The 24,266-nt window shown below is 34.9% G+C and overlaps 2 protein-coding genes across 5 annotated transcripts; one reads left to right on the top strand and one right to left on the bottom strand.

Annotated features, from left to right (window-relative positions):
- Positions 1-2,165: 2,165 nt before the first annotated feature.
- Positions 2,166-9,213, bottom strand: LOC105122101 (U4/U6 small nuclear ribonucleoprotein Prp3-like). 4 transcript variants are annotated; one of them, XR_841670.1, is made up of 8 exons: positions 8,461-9,213; positions 6,168-6,452; positions 5,608-6,027; positions 5,295-5,489; positions 5,041-5,201; positions 3,514-4,412; positions 2,567-2,923; positions 2,166-2,425 (listed from the first exon to the last, which is right to left on the bottom strand). XR_841670.1 is itself a non-coding variant. In XM_011021221.1 (7 exons), exons 1-6 carry the CDS (start codon positions 9,070-9,072, stop codon positions 3,542-3,544), a joined length of 2,544 nt encoding a protein of 847 aa, XP_011019523.1. In that variant the 5' UTR covers positions 9,073-9,213; the 3' UTR covers positions 2,166-2,918; positions 3,514-3,541. The 4 variants fall into 4 exon arrangements, 3 of the variants coding, with proteins under 3 accessions (XP_011019523.1, XP_011019435.1, XP_011019358.1); XM_011021221.1 differs by having other exon boundaries at positions 2,166-2,918; XM_011021133.1 differs by having other exon boundaries at positions 2,166-2,923.
- A 4,288-nt stretch (positions 9,214-13,501) lies between these two features.
- Positions 13,502-21,959, top strand: LOC105122383 (uncharacterized). Its single transcript, XM_011021501.1, has 18 exons — positions 13,502-13,851; positions 13,996-14,223; positions 14,320-14,415; positions 14,825-14,877; positions 15,160-15,256; positions 15,617-15,690; positions 16,252-16,369; positions 16,893-17,003; positions 18,057-18,133; positions 18,581-18,647; positions 19,259-19,324; positions 19,534-19,641; positions 19,762-19,892; positions 20,047-20,113; positions 20,252-20,319; positions 20,395-20,488; positions 21,114-21,184; positions 21,298-21,959. Exons 1-18 carry the CDS (start codon positions 13,702-13,704, stop codon positions 21,671-21,673), a joined length of 2,052 nt encoding a protein of 683 aa, XP_011019803.1. The 5' UTR covers positions 13,502-13,701; the 3' UTR covers positions 21,674-21,959.
- The last annotated feature ends 2,307 nt before the right edge of the window (positions 21,960-24,266 follow it).

The raw sequence follows: 24,266 nt of genomic DNA on the forward strand, positions 1-24,266 counted from the left end.
TCATAAACCAGATTTATTTAAAAAAATTTCTAACCAAAATTATATATATATATATATATATATATATAAACCATTCTATTCTAGTGATTTTATATGAATATTGGTTTTAGATAATTCCATTAATTTACTCTCATCACTTTGAAATAAGTACAGTAAGCTTGTAGCTTCTATTGCTCCTAATTCTTAAATCATTGAACGGACCACTTTTACCTTTCACAAATTTGACATACTTAAAATATTTTAAAAAAAAAATGTGTGGTGATTATTTAAAAAATATATGGTGATTCTCAAATACGGATCATCAAATGAATGAGCTTGTAATTAGATTAATGAATCAAAGCTCAATCTAACCCACTCATCCCATCAGTTTTGATAACAATTAATGTTATCTTTATGGTCCCTAATGGATTCATAATTAAATATTGATTAAAATGTGTAGGCAATTGCTTAAGAAAAGATAGAAAGATATAGAAGGTTGGGCTTAGCAACTATAACATTTAGAAAATAAGTCCAATTTACGAATTTAAACAACTTCTGATACTCAAATTAACATTAATATATAGTGAAAGAAACGAAATTTAAAAAGTTATGCTGTGTATTTTTGCAAAATTAAACTCAGAGAGCAATAAGAAGATGAAGTTTTTCTATGGAAAAAATATAATCTTAAATTTAAATGAGCGTGTCTATGTAAGGATAGTATAATTAATGTATTTGTCACTTAAAGTTTCTAACGAGTCGGAGATAAAGATTTATACCAATAATGAGTCTTTGCAAAAGTTTCTCCCGTTAGTTTTGTAAGATGTGCAACATCAACCAATCTAATATTTTTTTTATTGATTATTTTTGGTATTTGTTGGATCCTAAATTTTTTAGTTAACTAATATGATATTTTTAGTTTTTTTTTCTAGATAGCAATTTCCCTGATTTTTTTATGAATGGAAGCATGTTTTTTTTTTCTGATTTTATATATATGTATATACTACTTGTTAATTTCCTGACCTATTTTATTTTAATTTATTATATTTTTATATTTGATAAAAAAAAATGAACCGATCTATGGGGATACGTTGTCATAAGGTATGTTTTTATTTAATAGAGTTGTATGTTTTATCTTCTTGGTTAATGACATGTAGACTAATGAATTTTTTTGGAAGTATGATAAATGTTTTTTAAAGTGTTTTTTTTTAGAAATTTATCAAAATAATATCTTAAAAAAATATTTATGATATCAAGACATCAAAACAATTTAAGAACACTAGAAAAAAATAAATTTAAAACTAAAAAAACAATTTTAAAAAAAAATACAATTGAAATGTAATGTAAAATGTAGCCTAATTTTCAAGTGCAACAATGGACTTTAAGATATTTTTCATATGCAAGATTGGAGTTACACGGATCTCAGTTAGCTTTCTATCTCAATATATTGTTTTATATGACTTCGGTATCAGAAGAGCATTGAATTCACATGATATATTCAGATACGAATAAATAGAAGCTGTATTTGAACCATCAAAGCTTCAATATTTCTAATTCAAGCAATGGAACATGGATTACGTAATCAACAGGCTCTAGGTGCCTAACCATCATAAATATAATTAAGTTGCGGTGCCTAACTCATCTAAAGTTGGCGGAATTACACAGGCTTTACCGTATCGGAGGGGTGAATTTGGCTATATGATCGATACTATAATATTTTCCCTACTGAAGAATAAGACGACGATGGATGCAAACACAGAAGATAGTAGTTAATTAGCGGGCACCCAGTGACGAGATCCTAACAGTTCCAAGTGTTTCTATTTGTCCCTTCAACCGGGAAAAAAGAGTAATTCGAAATTTGTATAGTGTAATTAAAGTTATTTCAAAATTAGTCCTATTAAATTATAAATTTGGTAACTTCTAGTTAAAAGATTTTTTCTAGTATTAAACTATCAATGGATGCCAATCAGCACATTTGATATCATAAAGCTAGTTATTAGACACGGAACCCTTCAATGGAAACTTTTAGGATGGCCATGAAACCGAATCCAATATAGTATATGACAACATTGGTTCTATCAAGTATCTCTCAGATTAATTAGTCCATGCAAAGAGGCATGCTCGTAGCTCTATGATTTCTCAGAATAGAATTTTAAATAATATGGATCTGGTATCGATGGCTCCACAGGTTTAATTCAACGAATGGAACTTGAAGAATATTTAAAAAGTTATTTAGTTCAACCAATTTAAGAAAAAGGAAACCAAATGCGAAACAAAATGGAAAGATGTGGTATGAACGCATATATGCACACACAACCCACATATGATCATGGTCTATCGCAAGTACAATGGACAATTTCCTCAAGTCAAATTAAATGATAAACAATTCTTACAGAAGAGTTGTTTTGTTAGCCATGAAGTGCCCACCACCATGCCTATACTACTGCCCCTACACGGTCTCATAAATCGGAACAGAAAACAGTGTCAACATGAAATTCAGAAAGCAGCATGACATTTTGGTACATATGACTCTTGGTAGTTTAAGGTAGATAGGCCAGCGTCATTCACCAAATTGCAAGCTATCCCGCACCTGCTATTAAAGCTGTGAAAAATCTCCCTGGTCAAAATAAAACATGGGCATAAACAGTCGGCGTGCGTGAGGGCATAGGACTCGTTTCTCGACTGTTGTCATAATGTAACTCTTATGTCATCTTTCATTAAGGAGGACGGCAGCCAGCAGGTTGTTTTGTTACCCGCCTTATCGAAGCAAAGGGCAACCTGTCCACATGGTGTCATGAACTGTGAAGAGCTATGTCAACAAATAGGACTTGGCCTTTTATCAATTGGATTCACTAAGTGCAGCATTTTTTCAGGTCGAGGTCGTGACCTTAAGCAGCCATTTCCTCCCTCTAATTAATCACAGTAGCTTTGAACCCAGCAAGCTGCGCTGTCGCATAATAATAAACATTATTGAGGTTGAGTCTTAGGCATTTAGCCCACATGAAGGTTAATTAACAAGTTTTTTTTTCAAGGAAAAACAACCACCACATGATATATAATAGGTCGTTTGCATAAGAAATAGAGATATTTTAATATGTTTAAATATTATTAAAAAAAAACATTAAGCTAATATTGATGCTATTTTTATACAAGTTCAACTAGGTATACCTGAATTCTTAAAGCAACATATAATTATTATCTGGCAATTCAACTAGGTATACAGCCTGACCCTAGCAGCTGCCACACTGATCATCTATCAGGGTACTAGAACTGTTCAATTTGACGATAGCATTTGCATTTAAAATTCACAACTTTGAAGCCCTTTTCTGCCTACCCCCACGGACAGAATGGTTCAGAAACATGGAGTTCAAATTTACAACGATCCAAAAGTAGCTGAACATGTTAAAACTCTACTTATGAAAAGCATACAACGATCCAAAAGCCCATATGGGTGAAAAGCGCATCAAAGTCAATCTCAGAACTCTGAACCACAAATTGATGGAAAGTAGCTGAACTTCAACAAAAATCAGTAATGACCTGGTGATGCTTTCATCAAAGCAGCCTCTCACATTTGATCATCAGAGAAATTGACAGCAAGATCCCAATAGTGGGCAACACCAGCATCAGCAAAATATTTTCGGGCTGCAGCTTCAGTCACACAGTCATGTAAAGAAAACCTGTGGAAGCTAGGTTTGGCAACACTACCTTGCCACACCAGCATGCATTTGTTCACAGGTTTCTCCTCATTGTCATCTCCTTCATCCTTGTTAACAGCTTCAGCCCAGTTTATACGCCTAAGCATTAGCTTCCCATACCTTTTGATGGATTTGCTTCCCCCTTCAACCACCACCACACAAATTCCCTCTGTAATCACCGTGCACCCAGTCAAGCGGTTCTCGTGAGCATTGACATCAACTTTGAAGCGAGTTTTCTTGTCTGAGAGGTTGTTGATTCTGTAAACAGAAACAATAGTTTCCATGGTGTTTGGATCATCAAAGAGCTTTCTCTCCTTCTTTTCACGGCGCTCGGCAGGAGTGAGCTTACGTGCAGTATTTCGATCAATATGAGCTTGTTCACGTTCAGCAGCTGCAGTACGAATTTGCTTTTCAAGTCTGGTGGGATCTTGTGTTGCTTCTGAGCCAAGAACTTTCATTAAATTGCTCATCTTAACCTTTGGTTTTGGAGGTTCAATCAAGCCTTGTCTAATCATCTCCTGTCTATCCTTTTCCCGAGCAAGTCGACGCTGTGTTCTGAGCTTCTTCTGCTCCTTCTTCGTTAGTTTCAAAGGTTGAGGTGGTGGAGGAGCTGGCTCAGCCGGTGGATCAATAGGACGTGGGTGTTGCACATAGATAGTAATTTTATCCCTTTTCAATCTATGCTCAGTGATAAGAACATCATTTTCACCATAAGTCCCATCAGTCAGTAAAGGTGCATCCCTAAATTCAGCAACCAAAAACATATGAACTTCTTTCCAGATAAGTTGTATAAGATGAAATGGTAATAAGCACATAGAATAACAAAAGAAAAAGTTCTCCAACTCTCTTCAATTAGGTTAATAACAAAAAATTTACAAACATCCGGACAGATACAGATGAAACCCATGTCAGGCTTCACAAGAAGGACAAAGGAGCCTAGGATGTACTGGAACAGAGCCCCTGACATCATCTCTCTACTAAAGGAAATGGTGAAGGATTCAAAGTTATTCACAATACCTGAAAGTCCTCAACCCAGGTTAAAAAGCCACTCAGACCAACTCCGTGAATAAGTAGAACACAACTTTAAGATTCAGTTGTCGTTGCACCTCAAACATATCAACATCTTAGTAACTATACAAGCGGTTGCAAATTGTTCCTAGCATGGGAGTTAGCAAGACCCTCACATCTTAGTAAATACACAACCAGTAACAAGCACTTGTTCTTAAGATGAGATTCACCAAGCAATGGTTCCAGTTAGATAGATCATGCAGACTCAAATTAGCAGGTAACATATGAAACAAATTCTGCAACAGAGTAACAACAATTGGTAAGAACCATGTTATATAAAGAAAAGTAAATGTCAACTTACCACCACTCTACATCGGGAATCGGATCCTTAGGCTTTGCTTTGGTTGTAAATCGCTCTGATACCTCTATCAAATTAGGATTTATATCCGGAGCTGCCTTTGCCTTTGCATGTAATGCTTGCCTTGCCTTCATATCCTTTTCTCTTTCTTCTCCAAATTGATTCTGGGAACAGAAAATAAAATCCATAAATATTTGCAAACAATTAAAAATAGCAACGAGGATTCAGCAAAAAGGTGTGAAGGTTGCAAGAATTACCCTCAGTTTCATTATTTCAGCTTCTTTTAACCACTTGCCTTCCTCTACAAACTGGAAGGTCATTCGTTTGGGTCTCAAGAACTTATTCTTATTAATTCCCATTTTCACATCATAATAAGGGTTCGATTCAGGATCCACATCTAATTCAGGTTTAAGAATCTGGAATGCTTCCTTTTTCTGCTTGTTGATGTTGACCTGAAAAAGATCATATGTATCGCGTGACAGCCCTTCACAGTCAAATATCACAGCTCCAACAAAATGAAACTAATTTAATAATAGAAAGAAACTGTACAGCTTATAAAAATTACCCAACCTTTAAGGTGCTAAGGTTGCTTGGTTTAGTAACATTCACCACATTTCCATGTTCATCTATTTCCCTACCAAGTGCATCCACACGAAGAACAGGGGTCTTAGTAGGCTTCTGTGGCACAGAGACTTCTGCTGGCAACTGGCCAGGGAACAAGTTTATAAGAGGAGCAAACTCGGGGTCCTGGCGAAATCCCATTTTAGCAGCAAGTTCCTGGGCACGCTTAACAGCTTCATAATTGGGCATGCTAGTAATATCAGGCAGAGGTGCCACACCAGTTGAAGGTGTCTTTATAGACACCATAGTGCTTGTAGATAAGGAGTATGAACTACAAACTGCCCCAGTCGAAACAGCAGTAGTGGTGGTTGCTGACGGCAACACCCTTTGTGAGCTACCACCTGAACTTGTGTTATTACCCTTGCTCGACTACAAGAATAAACATAACCAGTTCATAAGTACTGGAATCACGGAAGGTAAAACGGTATAGCATTAGAACATGACAGAGAGAGATGAAGAAACAGCAGCACATGCAAGGATATCATAGAAATTCTATGATGGGAACTGACCAGGGGTAGCTTCTTCAGCTTCTCTGACAGTTCCTTCTGCATTTGCAAGGCTTTCTTAGCTTTTGCTAATGCATCAAGTGATAGGTTTCCACTTTTCCCAGCAGCTGAAGATGTCCCATCTGTACTAGATTTTCCAGGAACCTCATGAGATCTGGCAATACTAACTCCCTTATTTTCATTTGTGTTTGAAATTGAAGATACCTTGGTTGGGAGGGGGTGAACAGCTGCCACAGAGGTCTCAGGCTGATTGCCTGGAGTCTTAGTTAATGATTCCAGAGAAGCACCCTGCAGGTATGGAACAATAAACTTCACATGTTAGCATACAGGCTTGACAATAGGAGCACCTTAAGAAAGACCATGGCAAAAGTAAATTTGTTGGAAGGGTGGGTGGTGGACAACAAATAAAATGCTTTAAAAAGATATTAGGCTAATAATAAAATGAGAAAAATCACGCAAAAAGCCACACCACACAAATAAATTTCAGGAGGTTCTGAATGGTGGGGAAATATACAGTAACTGCTTCTGTAGATTCTATGCATACGAGTTCTACTTATACATTATACAAAATCTGAACGTGTATAATTAGGCATAAAAGTAAAAATCAGACACCACTAACCTTGCTTAGAGAACAGTTAAGGTTAAAAAATTCATAAGCAAGGTTCACAGAGCACATCCTTTTAAAGTGGGTCACACATTCATAGCATAAAAATAGAAAATAAAAGCAGGTCTAACAGCAAAGAGATATAGGATGTTCTTTTCAACCTGCATCTAGAGTGATGGGAATACAGCATCCAGCACCAACTAAGAAAATCACCATTCCATTTCAAAAGTAGAGAACTTTTAGAAAACCAATGGTTTGGAATCTCAGAATACAGTTCAAAAGGATCCTATTACTATTATAAAACTGGTTAAGACAGAGAGTCCGTGTGCAGGAAGAAACACGCCCGCAAGGCAAAGAGTAAAGGGTAGTGAGTAGAAGGGACAATTGAGCAAGTGAACAAAAGAGGAACAACATCGAGTCCCTTTGCAGAATTCCTTAGGCATACAAATCCAAAAAATATGAGGATTGCACACCATAAAAGATCTTCAACAAAGGAAATGGATCTTCCAACAATGTGCCCATTGATCTTTAAGGACTCCTTGTTAAATAACAAAAAATAAACTATAAAGCAAATCAGGAAAAAAACACAAAAAGGATTTCACATATAAGTAAAGACGATAAAAGAAAATACCATCTGTATGTAACTCGACCAAAATCAACAGAAAGAGAAGTTCCAAACCACCCAAACTACATGGCTCCATTGTCCCTTAAAGTTCCATTAACCATTAAGAGTCACCAAAATGCCTACAACATCAAGAACGACATGACTAGCAATGTAAAAGTGATGAAACAGCATTTCTCCAAAAGCAAATATCGCACCCAAAGGAAATAAAATTTCACTTACCAGCTTTCACTTTACACAACCTCCATATAAGAAAATTAAGAACACTACTTAGCAAACCACATATGCCACGAACAATCTACATCTTCCATCATTTAGCACTAAAATAGACCTCTATTTTTCCTACACAACCATATGACTTGAAACATATAAATATCAACATGAGCCAACTAATCGCTAAATTTTCTATTTCTAATAAAGCAGAGATACTAATCATCTTACAATTAAAAAACCACAAATTATCCATTATAACACCTCCATTGTCATATTATCTCCATTGTCATATTACCTCCATAGAAACACACAATAACAGTCCCAGTCAATCATACATGAGCACTAGGAGATGTAACAAGAAATAAAATAGCTTTTAGATGTGAAAAACATATACATAATAAGAAACACAGCAAAAGCAAAACCTGTACAAAAATCAGTAACCGCCATCATGCACACCTTATTCAACTATAACAAGCCAGCAAAAGCAAGCATGGTACCGGAGATAACCCCACTCCCAGTCCACCTCCAAATCACACACAGACCACACAGGAAATTGCATAACCCAATTTTCTGCTTCAGGCATAAACTTAACAGAGCTATATCAAATACTGTGATGAACCACTAATCCCATCTCGCCACTCCCCAACTTCATTATCCCGCACGTAATTCAAACAGACAATAAAAATAGCTAATTAAACCAAACATGCGAGTACATAAAGAACATGACCCTATTCTCCATTCTTAATACATCACGCTAGCCCATTTATCTAAACATCTACACTTAATAAGCCGCAAAACAGCAAACACTCATCGAAAAAAGCACACTAAAAAAAAAAAGAGTCAGAGAGAATACTTACATCTGTAGTCGAAACACCACCGTTTTCTGTGGCGCTGCCCCTGCCGCCGCCAATTGGCTCATCATTGACTTCCTCCTTCACTCCAGCCTCACTCGAATCCACTCTCTTCACATTCTCAAAACTATTACCATTATCATTGTTGCCAGTCCTATTATCCTCTTCTTTCAGTTTTTCACCGAATCTTCTTCTACTCCTCTTCTCCTTCTCAGCAACAGCCCTATCCTCACCACCTCCTCTCTCCTTTCTTTTCTTTCTCTCCGAATAATCTTCATCTACAGTCTCTCTTTCTCTCTTCTCGCGTTTTCTCTCTCTACTCCCTTCTCTCTCCTCTCTCGCATCATACGACCTCTCTCTCTCCTCACGCCTCGATGAGGAAGACGATTTGTGATCGTGCGATCTCTCTCGCCTATCCACACTCTCTTCTCGTTCGTGAGATCTTTCGCGCTTTGTATCATCGCGCCTGGATGATTTGTGATGCTCGCGTTGGTGAGATTCTCTCTCTGATCGGTGGTGGTGAGAATCGGAGGAGTCTCGATGCTTATCGTCTCTTGATCGGTGTTTGTGGTGGTCACGATCACGGTCGTCACGGGTGTGTTTGAAGGAGCGGTCCATTGTAATCTAGGGTTTTGTTAATTGCTATCTGATTTGTTGCTCTCTGTCTCACACTCTTTTTCTTATCTTGAGGGTCCTGAGGGTAGAGAGACAGAAACTAAGATTTTCGTGAAGGTAGTGATGGAACGGCTAGGTTTATTGTATTTGTATCTATTTATTTATTTTATGAATTCGGGCGGTAGAGAAATGAATGGGAGATCTAGGAATATTTAAAAAAACCGGTTCATCGCTAACATTTGAAGTGTCCGACTCAATTCACTTATCAAAATCGAATAATACCGGTATGAATTAAAGATGATTTGAAATGATAAATTTTTTGAAATCCCATGTGCTAAAAAAAAAGACATTCAACACAAAACAACAAATAAAATTAAAATAATTATATATATATATATATATATATAAATCAACTTGAGTTGTATTTAATTAGGTATTGATGTGGAGCAGATGGAAGAGGGGAGAATAGATTACAGAGTAGAACAGATTGTAGGACTGTTAATTTATGCCTTACTATCATAATTTATTTACTTTTGGGAGTTTTAGTATTTTTTTCTTATTTCAGTTATTTCTTTTCTATATGTTTATATTCCTAATCAAGTTAGGTTTTGCAGCTTGTATAAAGGCTGCTTCCTTTCATTGTAAGGTACTTTTGAATTAATAAAGAATTTTCTATTGAGAGTTTTTTTTTTTGGGCTCGTGAATTTGAGCGTGTTATTCTCTTGTTTAAGGATTCGAACAATTCTTTTCATGAAACGGGTGACGCTCTACTTTCTCACAAGCTTCTATTATATCAGATATCTTCATAAAAAAATTATAATAATTTAATTATAATTTAATTATAATAAAAAAATAAAAATAAAAAACATTCACAAATAAAACTCAATTAGACCAATCAAATACGACAGTCCGGACAAGAAATTTCTTTTATAATAATCGGACTGCAGTAAACAAAGGAAAGTTGTTCCTTTATCTTACGCCTTCCGCGAACCCAACATGGATTTGATTAAGTCTTTATGATGGTTGACTAGTATTTTAAAATGGCTCGTTTTATTACTTATAAAAAAACCGCGGATGCAGTACACGTAGAAAAAAAAAAATTCCAAAAAGGTTGTTTGTCTGTACAGGGTTCCCAAATCCATCACTTTCAACAGGGACACCAAATTCTTAAGTCGTTTTTGGCAAACTTTATAGCAGCTATTTGATTTATCTTTGAATTTCAGTAGCACGAATTATCCTTAGTCCGATGGGCAAATGGAAGTGATAAACTATACTTTTGGGAATCTAACTCGCTGTTTTTCCAAGGCAAAACCAAAATAGTGGGATCTTGCTCTTGCACAAGCTGAATTTGCTTATAATAATATGCTCAACCGATTTACTAGGAAAATTCTATTCCAGATTGTTTATTGCTGTCCTCCATACCATGCTTTAGACTTCGTTCCCTTGCCAAAACTACCTGGTTTGAGTGTTGCGGCAGAGAATATGGCGGATTGCATCAAGACTATACAAGAACAAGTGTGGCAAAATTTGGAGACCTTTAATAGCCAATACAAGGCAGTGGCTGATGAAAAAAAAAAAGGCTCAAGCATTTCAAGAAGGGGACCTCGTTATGGTTTTATGTAAAGAACGGTTGCTAGTAGGCGCATACAATAAACTGAAAAAACAAGAAACGTGGTCCTCTTTAGATTTTGTAGAAAATTAATGATAATACATATGTCGTGGATTTTCCTACCGATATGGCCATCTATTCTACCTTTAATGTTGCGGATTTGTTTGAATATCGTTCTTCTGGTGTGTTGTCTTCTCATTTACTTCACTAGAGGTTGAGTTCATTTAACACAAGCAAGACTAATATAGAACAGATTATAGAATACAACGGATTGCAAAAAAAGCTCTAGGAACAAAATCAGGAGCTGCAGTTGCTGTTGGAATGACCCTTTTACCAGATTATTTCATAAATTTAGGACCGTTGATTTATACCTTAATATTGGAACTTATTTACTTTTAGGAGTTTTAGTTTTTTTTCCTTATTTCAGTTATTTCTTTCCCAAATAGTTATAGTCCTAATTGAATTAGGTTTTGCAGCTTATATAAAGGCTACTTCATTTTATTGTAAGGTATTTTTGAATTAATAAATAAAGATTTTTCTCTTGAATTTTTTTTCTCTAAACTCGTGAATTTAGATATATTACTCTTTTGTTTGAAGATTCGAACGATTCTTTTCAAGAAGCAGGCGACGCCCTACTTCCTCAAAAGCTTTTACTACGCTAGATACTTTCCTCAAAAAATTATAATAATTTAATTTTAACAAGTTTAAATAAAAAATAATAATAAAAGCATTCACAAATATAGCTAAGTTTATAGTAAAAAAAATAATAAAATTATTCATAAATAGAATTAGAGTTGTGGTCATAGTTGAGCTAGCCTGTAAAAAAAAGATTCATGTAAGTTTAGGCCTAATATTTTATTTTATTAAAAGTAAAACAAATGATGTGTTGTTTGCTTGTTTAAGTTTCAATAATTGGAGTTGTGGTTAAAAATTGGGGTAAGTATTTTTCAAATATAAATAAATATTTTTCAAGTTATTATTATATAAAAACATTTGATAATGACCATTAAAGTATCTAGAAATCAATTCCTCAACTTAAAATAGCCATAAACTGTTAATAACACATAAAATTAAATACAAAAATAATATTATTTTCAAGACATGGTCAATCAATAATATTTTTTTGTCATTTTTTCTAACAACTTTCTTTTAAAAAAAAATTAAAATACAAGTAAAATAAAATTATGGACTAAAACTAAACAGACTGTAAAAGGAAGGAAAAAAAAGTTGGAAGAAAAAGTGTTTCTCATGCGAATTTAATGCAGGTCACAAAGTTTTTACTTATTTTATAGTTTTTTTTAATTGTCTTTTTAAACCAAATTAAAACTATATTTTATTGGATGTTTGTAAGGAAATACAGTGAAAATTACTTTTTAAAATATTTTTATTTAAAGATATATTTTTTTAATATTAAGATATCAAAATCATAAAAAACACTAAAAAATATTAATTTTTATTTTTAAAAATAAAATAAAATAATTGAAAAATATATTCAAACCACCCTCCCAAGCTAATATAATTCGACCCCAAAAAAGTTATAAAGCATGACAAAAACCTCTGAACTTACACAGTGCGTAAGGATAGAATACAACCACCTCGCAAAACACCCGCTTACGGTCTTAAAATGATGTAATTAAAAAAAATAAAAAATCGAAGCCCAGTATAAAATAAAAATTCACTATTAGCGTGACATTGTTTTCATTCGAGTGAGACACCACGTTTTTAATGGTTTTAATTTGAATTAGAATGTTGATGGTTTACGTAAAATTGTGACTAATATAAATCTTCTTTAAATATAATTTGATTGGCGTGAAAAATATAAATCAGGAGAAAAAAAGGAAGCCTATGCAAAAACTAAATGGGGAAAACTGTCATGAGCTAAACAAATTTGACACACGGACGCATATATGCTATCCAGCAGGGAAAAAAACAAACAAATAGGAATTGATACAAAGTGACTTGTTTAATCTATAAGGTTTAAAGACAATCAAGTAACTAATAAAAATTAATTTAACTCAAAATATTTTTTAAAAATATTAAAAAATATATATTGAATCGATTTGAATAAACCAGAATTAATCTGATGAGACTATAATAACATCGTAAAAAATAAATAAATAAATTATAAAATTTAATTTTAAATAATATAATGTTAAATAGTGAAATTAAAAAAATTAATAAAAAAATAAAAAAAATAACTTAATTCAACCCGAACTAACTTGATAAACCTGCAATATATATTATAGAATCAGGATAAATTAATAAAAAATAAATTAAAACAAGTTTAATTTTCAATCTACTTCGTATTGAAAAATAAATTTAAAAATAAATTTGATTATGAAATAATATAAAAACAACTTGATTTAACCTGTATTAATTAGCTAAATTCGTGACTCGAGTTATGAGATAATAATAAACTTACATAAAATAAAAAATAAAAATAAACTTAATTTTCGTCCAACTAACTATTTAACATTAAATTTTTAAAAAATAATTAATAAAAATATTCAAGTCAAATAAATTAAAACATCAAATCTTAAAATCTAAATTATAAAATTAGGATATAACGTTATAAAAAAATAAAAATAAAATTATGAATTCTTATTTTTAATATTTCTAATATCAAAGCACATAAATGAAATTACAAAAATAAAAACTCTAAAAAAATATTATTTTAATAAATAATAAGAAAGTTACATAAAAAATAAATAAATAAATAAATAAATAGTGTTTTGAGTTACAGTGTTTTTTTGTTTTTCAACGAGTGACATCTGCAGGTCCACGTCCATTTAAGCAGCCATTCCATACGACGTCGCTTACCAAAACTTTCAGACACCTGACTCATGCCCAAAACTGGTCTCATCTTCAACACCAAAACCCCACCCCCTGCATGCCCTACAGTACACACTATCAGCAAAATCAGTTTCTCTAACAACACCATCGCCTTAGTTTTCTATTCAATTCCTCCTTTTCTTATTTTCATAAACGTTTCCATTTCTTAAAAGATTAAAAAAGAGAGAGAAATGTCGTGGCTGAGATCTGCTGTGAGCAAGGCAGTGGAAGTAGGGAACAATAACAACCTTACCCGAGCAGTTAAAACCTACGCCGACTCTGTTGTTCACCAAGCTGGTCAAGCCGTAGCTGAAGGAGCCAAAATATTGCAAGATCGTATTGTAATCTCTCTTCACTTTGATTTTTTATCTGCAATTAGGGTTTTTTATTTGACTGGATAATTTGATTCTATTTCATATATATATATATATACAATCAAGCTTCTGCGTAATTTAGTTAATTTATCTGTTCCGTTATGAATTTAGGGGAATAGGAATTATAAAAGTGCTAAGCAGACTGCCAAGAGATTAGAGGACGCTGCCATCTCCTGTCGCGGCCTGGAGAGGGTTTTGTTGCTGAGAAGATGGGTGGTTGTGCTCAAACAATTCGAAAAGTTATCTGGAGGTTTTGTGGAAGATAAACAGACATCCGTTGAGCAAAATGTTGGGCCTGATGCATCATCGGGCAGTCCAAGAAAAACATCACTGCCCATGGTGAGTTGTTAAATTGCTGTGCACATTGAAATAATCGAACTACCGAAAGTACCGGCATCTTGTGCTTGTTTTTCTAATTCTTTATTTGATGGATAGGTTCTGTATTATGATTCTGATGTTGGGGGCGAACCAATGACTTTCCGTGATGTTTTTCTCCAAAGCCAGGCTTTAGAAGGCATATCAATGTCCATGGTACGGTAAATTTATTTTGATCCAGTTTTGTAGATGTGCTTAGAAAGGTGGTCAGTACTGGGAATCAGTGGAAGAGGATACTAATATCGCAATGTTTATCCTCCATTTTTAACCCACACTTAAAGAATGGTAAATGCTGATGGTTATGCTCTGCAAAAGTAGTTCTCAGTGAATGCCCTTAGGAATGCATTATGTTAGTTTTACATTTGTTAACCTAAGGCGCAGGTGTAAGCAAGTATAGGCAACAACATCATGATTCAATTAGTTTTTTTCACAAACTAGAACACAGTTGAAGACATATTAATGAAAGAGCTTTAAATGTGCTAAGTTGGACAGGCTTCCATGCTTTCTTTCTTGCCATTTCTGATTGTGGAGGTTAACCGCAGGTTAACATTTTTCTCTGACTCAGATTCTTGAAGCACCAAATGAGGAAGAAATTTCTTTGCTCCTGGAGGTGTTTAAGTGAGTCTTCCAGACTGCTCAATGCATAAATGCATCTGAAATGCCAGCACATATATATATTTTAGGGGCTTTCCACGACCAATTACATTTAATGTTCCTGGCTTCATGGAATCATTATTATATTAGCCTTAATGTGGCAAGGAAATACACCTATTTTGTTTCGGGGTTCATATTCATCGTCTTGGATATATTTTAAATCGTAGAAACTTAGTGCTTATGATCAATACATGGGATGAGCCTGAATTCTTTTTGAATCCCTTTTCATAATCTGGTTACGTGCAGGCTCTGTCTAACTGGAGGACAAGAAGTTCATAATGCAATCATGAGCAGTATACAGGATCTGGCTTCTGCTTTTGCAAGTTACCAAGATGAAGTGTTGGTAAAGACATGAAGAATGCAGATTGATTTCTGATTTAGGCTAATTGCCATGCAAACCATAGAAAACAGGCTGATGTGTTGTGCATACAAAAATCATGTTTGGGCGCAGAATCACTTTTGAAAATGTAGTAAAAAAATGATTATCTGACTGTCAAGCGATGGTTTTTTAAAAAGAAAAGGGCTATTTTGCCGTATCATGGAAGCAGTCTGGTATAAAGTACATGTTTAGATATGCAGGAGAATTTGCTTTGACTTTTGTAGCTGCATCTAGCATTCATGCTTGAGATTTCTATTTTCATATTTTAACTTGTATATGAAGATTGCTAAGTTGACAATTTTTCCCTCTTCTTCTGGTTTGTAGGTGAAGCGCGAAGAATTGCTCCAATTTGCACAAAATGCAATTACAGGGTTGAAAATCAATACTGATCTTGCAAGGTTATCAACATCATGGAGTTTTTATCATTTAGTTTTTGAACTGAGTCTGAACCTCTTTAAACTTAGTTGACATTTTTCTATCTTCTTAAGAAGATGTATAAACTGGTGACTTTTTATTTCCATGGATATAAGGTTTCAATTTGCTACCTTCAGAACCACGAATGACCATGAATGCTATATAGTACTGTTCATCCATTTTTTTCCCATTATTATGGATGTCTATACATGGAGGCGTGATTTAGTTAGCAGACATGCCGACCTCTCCTTCCCCTACATTCTGATTCACAATCCACAAGTTTGAACACAGCTCTCCATGTTGGAAGTCCCAAGTTTTAACGACTGGGAACCTGAATTATTAGCTTGTAAACTAGTGCTAGAACTTGTGCTTCAGTTAGGATCTGTCATGCTGTCACCTGTCTAAATCATCCGCTCACACTTTTCAGTAATTTGATATGTAAGGTACTGTATGTGATACAGTTATTCATTATGAAATGAGGCTATGCAGTCAGTGGTTTGTTTATCTAGTTCTTTCTTTGCCTATTGAATCCTTTCTGTCCACAGAATAGATGCTGAAGCTAAGGTTCTGAAGAACAAACTCGATGGAAGCATGCATTCTGACAAGCCATCAATTGAAGATCAGGAAAAGGTGTCTGATGAAAAGGCCAAAGCAACTATAAAGGTGAGCTTTAATTCGTGACTACCTCATTTTGTCACTTTTCTATGATAGGAATATGAGTGTTGATCTTATGCGAGGAGACTGATTGCGTGGGTATTTGATTCTTCATTGGATACGTTCAATGCTAATGACTTGTTCAGTGCAGATCAACTCTAGATTTTTCTCAAGTATGAAATGAAAATCTAAAGAGTGCACTTTATGAATTGTACATTATCTATGCACATATTATGTTGTCATAGTTATTCTGGAAAGGTGTGCATTGTGCAATAAGAAGGCAGGGAAAAGATTGCTTGGGTCTCCACTTCTTATTCTTCTATTTTGGATAACACAATGTCTATAATTAAGTTACCAAGAAATCTGTGAACTAAAATCACTGCCTAATTAATGATTTCCTTTTTCTTCTTAGTCTTAAATTGCTGTGGGATGTTTAGTGTATTTGTTTATGTTTCTGGAAGCGTTCCTGGTCTGTCTAGTATTTTGTCGAGTAGAAAGCTGTTAACTAAAGGTCTGACCCCTGTTGATGTAGGCACTGAAAGAAGCTCTTTCACAAATTCGAATTTGTTCGAGATTGGAAGGGCTTCTGTTGAAAAAGAAAACTTTGAGCTTGGGAGACTCTCCTGAGATTCATGCTCAAAAGGTATGCTACACTCATGCTGTCGAGTTGTTTCTTGATTGTGTTTCTGAAATCTTAGAATCGTGTGTTTTTTCCAGCTTTTATTATCTGTTAGCTATCTCATGTTTGCCCTTCAAGTTTCTCTTTCATGTTGACTGTCAGCATGCATATAGAGACTAGTGTCCTTTTCAGCATGGATATGCATTGCTGGAGCCTGTATCCTTCAGTTTTCTAAACTACAGATAGGAGCATATTTACAAGTGCGTGTCTGGGGAAGTGAGATAATTTTCTATGTGAGACATAAAAGACATTTGCAGGCTTAAATTTTTACGCGTAAGAAGCTTTGGAAGTGAAAAACAGCAATGATAATGATAGCAGTATATGCAATGATAAGGGCTAGATACCTGGAGCATCACACAGGTTAAATGAGTTCAAATCCTGATAATGAACAATATCGCCTATCAAAAAAAAGAGAGAGAAAAAAAGAGCAACGATGGTAATTTAGGCACCTCAATTACAAAACTAAGGTCAATAATGGCAATAGCACTAACTGGAGGAATAACTCTAATAAGTACTTTATCTTTAAGTGGGTGGTTCTCAAATGAAGTCATTTTCTGTGAATTGTTTCCTGAAGCGGGTGGATGTTGCAATGTGTCAAGTCTTTGACATGCTAAATATTGATTTGAAGAAGTCTTTGCAACTTGCTGTTAGAAATTAGCATATCTACACCTCTCATTCCTGTAATCATTTCCTTTTGCTTTTTCATCATTGGATCAATTGCTTGCAAATTCTGGGAGCCCTGTTTTTTTATCATCTTTATTCTGGATGCTTTATATGTGTGTGTATATATATACTACATGCATCTTTTTGTCTTATTAAAATGACACCTGTCTCCTCCACAAATTTATTTCTCCCCTTCTATTTTCTTTCTTTCTATTGTATCTTAAGTGGTGACAGATGTTTTTATTCTCTTTTGAGTGCCAACTACCAACTCTCTTTTTTTTTCATATTAGTCTGAAAAGTTCTCGTAAAAGCTGTGCCAGTTTGTTGCCAACAACGTTTTGCTTATATGAGCAGGTTGACAAGTTGAAGGTCTTATCGGAATCTCTTGCTAGCTCTACATCAAAAGCTGAAAAACGTATCTTAGATCACAGGTATGAAGTCAATCTGAAGTATTATTTATGCAGCCAAAATGGCTGTGCCCTTATACTCTTAAAACTTGTGGACCCCCTGCTTTGCATTTCACTGCATACCAAATTACTTCACAAGTTCTGTTGAGATGGCTGAACTTCACCCTTCTCCACAAGCTACTGAGCAGTTGTTATTCTTGCTCAAGTTATGATGACATCTTTGGAAAACACAGTCACCTTGGTTCACTTAAAATATGTTGTCTTCTTGTGCTTGGGAAGTTCTTTGGTAAAAAGCAAAGGTGATTGTCAAAGTGTAACACCTCAAGAACAAGAAACAAGACTTACTAGGGATTCTCTTGGGAACCACTTGTTTGACTTCCAGTGTTTGAGAGTAGATATCATTGAACCCATCATTGCTTTTAGAATTTATGGTGGGTTTTAACCCCCATCCCATTCCCACATAATTCACAGATCACAAAAAGAAGAGGCACTGAAAGTTCGTGTTGCCAAAGCTGATGAAGCAAATGAAAAGGAGAAGGTAATGTGCTTCAATAACAATGCCTTTGTTCTACTCAGTTATTATTAGATCTCAAGGTAAAGGGAAAGTGATTATTTTCTCATTCTTTTGTGGTTTGGAATGCAGATTATTGCTATCACATCACATCATAGGTTTAAAAACTGCTTTAATTTTTCCTCGTTTTATGTAATGCTATTAACATTTGTATGCTTGTATAAATAGCTATGTCAAGCCTTCTTTTGATAGTGCTATCTTATGTTGTGATGGTCTGCATGGTTGTGATTTATATTTTCACTCTATATGTAGAGATTTTCTTTTTAGGATTGCCTGCTTCTTGTCCATATATATTGTGAGATTATTGACTGCCCAATTTAATTGGCTTATCAAGAATTCTTCTTTGTTAGTTCATATTGTTTTTAGCATTGCATGGTTACGTATCAGTTAGTAACTCATCTAAAGCAAACACCATGTGAAACTTGTGGTTATAGTGGGTGTAAATTTATCCATGATCTGTGTTCTCGGAAGCTTTGGGATATATGTGTAGAAAGTAGGAATGCTAGCATGCTTCTAACATGCAGCTAATGTATTTGATTTGATGGAAATTTTGATCTTTTTCTTTGATTCCCTTCCAGGAAATAGTAGCTGAGATATCAGTACTTGAAAAACAAAGAGATGAACTTGAAGCTGAATTGAAAAAGGTTTAACTTCTCTATCTTTTTTCCTTTCGCTTTTATAAAACATCTATTTTCATAATTATGGACTTAAGTTTGGATTTTTGAGCTGGAAGTATGAGATTATATTTACAACTGATTATCTGAATCTTTTTAGTTCACGCTTTCTTTTCTTGTTCCCCATTCATTTGCCCTTTATTGATCACAAGCATTCAAAGACTGTCCTTGCCTTATAGGTTAATATCTCCTTAGCTGCTGCAAATGCACGCCTTCACAATGTCAAAGAAGAGAGGGATCAGTTTGTTGAAGCTAACAGCCAGATTGTTGAGCATTTGAAAACAAAGGTTTGGATTCTCTCTTCTGGTTTCTTTCTACCTAATTAGGTGCAAAAATCATTGCATAATTTATGGTCTTTGGTACTCAATATTCAACCATGTGATACATCTTTTTCTACGAGTATATAGGAAGACGAGATGTCAAAAGCAATTGCTGCATGCAAGGTAGAAGCAGATATTCTCACTACATGGCTCAATTTTCTGGAAGATACCTGGGTTCTCCAGCGATCTTACAGTGAAGCTAAGGAGATGCAGGTCAAGTATGTACATCATTGTGGTTTGCACATGCATTTTCCTATGACTAGTTGTTTTTCTGTATATTGATCTTGTAATTTCTAATATTGAAAATTGTATTATCCATCTTCTTACCTATTTCCTACATAATTGTTACTTGTTACCTGTTTAACTTTCAAGTGATGAACTGGAGAGACATGAGGACTATTATGTGAAGTTGGCTATTCATCTTCTCTCTGAATACAAGGTAAATTTATGTTCTTTTTGAAGAACGTTCACAAACTGAACTTATGGCTGTGAGTCTTTATCTCTTTCTCTCTCACAAAGAGAGAGAGAGAGAGACATGCTCTTCCGTGTTGTGATTGAACTTGTGTGTTTTATGCAGAAAGAGTTGGAGCCTTCTATCACCTGTATAGAGAAATTTGTGGAAAGCCTAAAGAATTTAAGTGGAGGGTAATGTAATTTGCTTCACTAATAGGTTTCTGATTGTTTGTTATCCCATTTGTTCATTTATTTTTGACAATGCAGGTTAGAGATAGCATCTAGTGTGGGGAATGAAGATTCTAAAGAATTAAACCCAAGGAAAAATCTCGAGGAGGAATATTTGGATTGTGAAGCAAAGGTATGGAAGTATTTCCTTAATGCTTCTCATGTCAAATACGCACATGACTGATTCATTCACAGTATTCTGCTTTACCATGTGTAAAATGCTACATTGCTGTTAAATCCCCTTTTGGTAGATGATTTTCCTAACATTGGGTTACTTTAATCGTAAGTATTAGTAATTTTGCCAACTTTTGGATGAAAGAGTCATGAAGGAGGTGGGTTTGCATAAATAATTCTTGGTGGTCATGCTTATAATTTATGATCAGAATCAAATGGCTATCCACATCAACTGTTTAATTTTGTGCTATCAACATAACTTCTTGTAAAAATCTCTCTTTCAGTAAGAGTTGAGTAGAAAACTCTATTGCAGTTTCCTTGCTTGTCTTGCTGGTTTCAAGTTTCTTTCTTTCTCCCTATTTTCCAAGCTTTTACTCTTTCTATTTTCTTCTCTGTACCTTTTGAATTTGAATCTCTCCATTTGTTTTATATGTGCCTTGCAATTTGTTGAACTTAAAAAGTTGCATAAAGGTGCTAAATAGCTGCACCTGTTGAGGCATGCCTTATTGTGTTCCTGCTCGTACATAGCAGGTAAAAGCATTGCAAGCATATATTGATATCCTAGTTTGGCTGTCTTGTTCCAGATTATAACCACTTTCAGTGTGGTGGACAACATAAGAGAGCAGTTTTATGCTCAAAAAGGGGCAAGTTGTAGGTGGGATTTTGGTTCTGTCATTGAATTCTTCAACAGTTACTTACATGCTACAATATTATTCCACTGCGGTATACATTGCCTGAAAAATGTCATTCCTGGCCTCCTCTATCCAGGAAAGATGATACCTTGGTCAAAGAGCTATTTGATGATATTGAAAAGTTTAGAGTGGAATTCGAGTCCCTTGAGAGACCAAATCTAGAACTGGAGGCTCCAACCCTGAAGGCTGATAATTCATCTGAGAAGGCACTGGGAAGTCCATCTCATACCTCATCACAGAATGTGGCTATCCTTAAATCCAATATAGATAAGCATCCCGCGGAACCTGCGGTGGAGGCAGATGAGGTGCTCGACCCTGCTGCAGAACTTGCAAAGTTAGAGTCAGAGTTTGGGAAAGATTCTCGAGACTACTCAAAGGAGGAGATTGGTGACTGGGAGTTTGATGAGCTTGAAAGGGAATTGAGATCCGGTGATACAGCAACAAAAAACTAGCTCTTTGAACATGCCATACCTGTAGTGAAATTCTAACCATGCAAGCCCGTGTCTTGATGACATGCATCTATATCCAAAAGCTGGATCTTAGATCATAAGCTTTTTGGTGTAACTAATATTTTCCACTGGATGAAGTTTCAATTTGTTAATTCTTCTGTAAATTCTCAAAGTTGTAAAATGTCACTGATGAAACAGACGAATGGAAGTATTTGTTTGCTTGTAAAAGTCTGAACCTCACTCGGATCACAACAACATTCACCTGTAGCAGACGTGCACGTTTATGCGAGGTGGGCAAGGGCTCTCCGCAACTTTGTGCACTACTCACGGTATCCTTTTTCCATCAACATCCTAATTTTGACTGTTATTTTTTGTTTTGAAGTTGTGTTGGCCCTTTGATTTCGAAGGTGACCCGTCATGCATTCCCTTGCGGAGGGATGTTGGAACAAAACCAGAGGTGGGGTCTTGATGCGAATTTATGGAAAGTTGGAAAGATTGTTTCATGTATTGCCAAAAAAGGTTTCCTGATCTAGTAGGCGGAATTTGTTTTATCTTCGGAGAGCACCATCATTGTGTTGGGTTTTCAACCCACGAGTACAGAAGCTAGTGGATTGCTAGCCCCTCCTCCACCTATTATCTCTTATAAAGGCCTTCACTGAAACTGCCATTGCACTGTTTGTTTTAGCAGCACGCATATTAGAAAAAAAAATAATTTTGTCATGTTTTTAGATTATTAAATGTGTTATTTAAAAATAAATTTTAAAAAATAAAAAATATTACTTTAATATATATTTTTAAAAAAATACTTTAATAAACAAGCTTACCAGCCAGCACCGAATCTAAAACCTAAAACGACCACTAAAACTGTTGGAATTTCTACTTCGGCTTGTCGTGGCAGGAGACCCGGCAAATGGAAACCATTCGATCAAAAACAGAGAGGTTCTACATGCGATCAATTGTTGAACCAATGAAAGAAACTTGACATTTCCTTTGTATTTTTTTTATTATTGTAAATGTCCATATCAATTTATATATACCTTAAATAATTTTATAAATTTTAAAATTAACTATTATATAAATCTCCAATAACTATCATTATAGGCACGCAAAGCATTAACCTGATACCACATATAGCAAACCCTTGAAAACTTGCATTCTGATTTCCCGGGTGGTGGGTCATTTAGATGGATGCATCAGTAAATATCCTTTGCTTGTACTTTTTGTGTCCCTGCAGAATCCAAGTTCATTATTCAAGAGAAAAAAGACCCTTAAATTTTTTCTCAAGAACTATCGAATTAAGAAGGAAATTTAATTACACCCGAGCCAAGTCTTAAGGATTAGACAGCATGATATATTTGTAAGAATATGTGTGTAAACTCCCTTGAATTGTTTTTTTGGACAAAGTACAACATTCATAAGCTTTCAGACTTTAAAAATGACACAAAGTGCATATTCTCGTGCCTGCTGTTCTCTCAATTGACGGGACCGTACAGCCTTTCTTTTTAGATTAACATGGGTGTCCGGCCAGCTTGTGCGCACCACGACTAATTCCACGGGTCCTGAAGTTAACGACCATGTAAGCCTCCAGTGGCCATCATATGAGCAACCAAGGACTCGAACCTGAGACCACAGAGAGAGCAAACCTCTTGATCCCAAATCTTTACCACTTGACCACCACCTAGATGGTTACCGTACAGCCTTTCTTGATTCCCCTTCCAAGAACAAACATTGTCGCTATTTCTTCATATTTTGGCAAAAAAAAAAAAAAAAAAACTTCAAACAAACACAACAGCAAAACAATACAGAAATTATTCCTTTTTAGAGTTTTAAAGTCAGCACAAACATGAGTTACTAGCCCTTGAATCTAGCTGTTGTATACAATTGATCTAAGTTGAAATGGAGAAGGGTTTATCAATTATTCATCAAACGCCTCGTGTGCGTGTGCGTGTGTGTATAGGTCAGCATTATTGTTGGATTCGCATAGGCTAACAGCTTGCTCATGACAATACACATGATGGTACCTTGAACATAGCTAAAAAGACTAGAAACAGCTTCTAAGATATAGAAGTTAGATGTGTTTTTCTATGCTTGTTTCGAAACATAACAGCTAATTAACCTATATATAACAAACTGTTTCCGAGTTCTTGAATGATGAGAAAAAAATAAAGATCTTGATTGTGGGGAGTGTGTTAAAAGGAAAGACAAACAAAAGTCTCGAGCTTTGCAGGCATTCCATCCATAATTCCCTTCTCTCCACCATCATATGTCGGATCACATGTTGTTTCTTGGTGAGGCCAACTTAAAATCTTCTAATCAAATGTAACCAAAGAAACTAGGGAATGTTGATTGATGGCTATAAGAATCATGAAAAAGAAAAAAAAAAACACAAAAGTTGCACAAAGTATCGATCAATTATACAAGTAAGAAACAAAGTGAAAAGACAAACCCAGGAATCAAGTAAAAGTAGTGAAACCAGGTAAAGTATAAAGTGATTCTTTAGCTCCAAGTATTATAATACTTAAGAAAGGATTTTGTTTTTTATAAGCTGGTTTGGTTAGTTGTGGGGCACAGTAAAGGAAGAGAAACCCATGAATTA

The sequence above is a fragment of the Populus euphratica genome, unplaced genomic scaffold, assembly GCF_000495115.2.
Source record: "Populus euphratica unplaced genomic scaffold, PopEup_1.0 scaffold1.1, whole genome shotgun sequence".
Lineage (NCBI taxonomy): Eukaryota > Viridiplantae > Streptophyta > Magnoliopsida > Malpighiales > Salicaceae > Populus > Populus euphratica.

Coding starts and splice junctions, on each gene's coding strand:
- LOC105122101 (XM_011021221.1), bottom strand. CDS start 9,072: ATGGACCGCTCCTTCAAACACACCCGTGACGACCGTGATCGTGACCAC. Junction 5,202..5,294: donor CTGAAATAATGAAACTGAGG/GTAATTCTTGCA, acceptor TTCTGTTCCCAG/AATCAATTTGGAGAAGAAAG. Junction 4,413..5,040: donor ATTCCCGATGTAGAGTGGTG/GTAAGTTGACAT, acceptor TGCTGAATTTAG/GGATGCACCTTTACTGACTG.
- LOC105122383 (XM_011021501.1), top strand. CDS start 13,702: ATGTCGTGGCTGAGATCTGCTGTGAGCAAGGCAGTGGAAGTAGGGAAC. Junction 13,852..13,995: donor AAATATTGCAAGATCGTATT/GTAATCTCTCTT, acceptor TTATGAATTTAG/GGGAATAGGAATTATAAAAG. Junction 20,489..21,113: donor ATTTGGATTGTGAAGCAAAG/GTATGGAAGTAT, acceptor GTCTTGTTCCAG/ATTATAACCACTTTCAGTGT.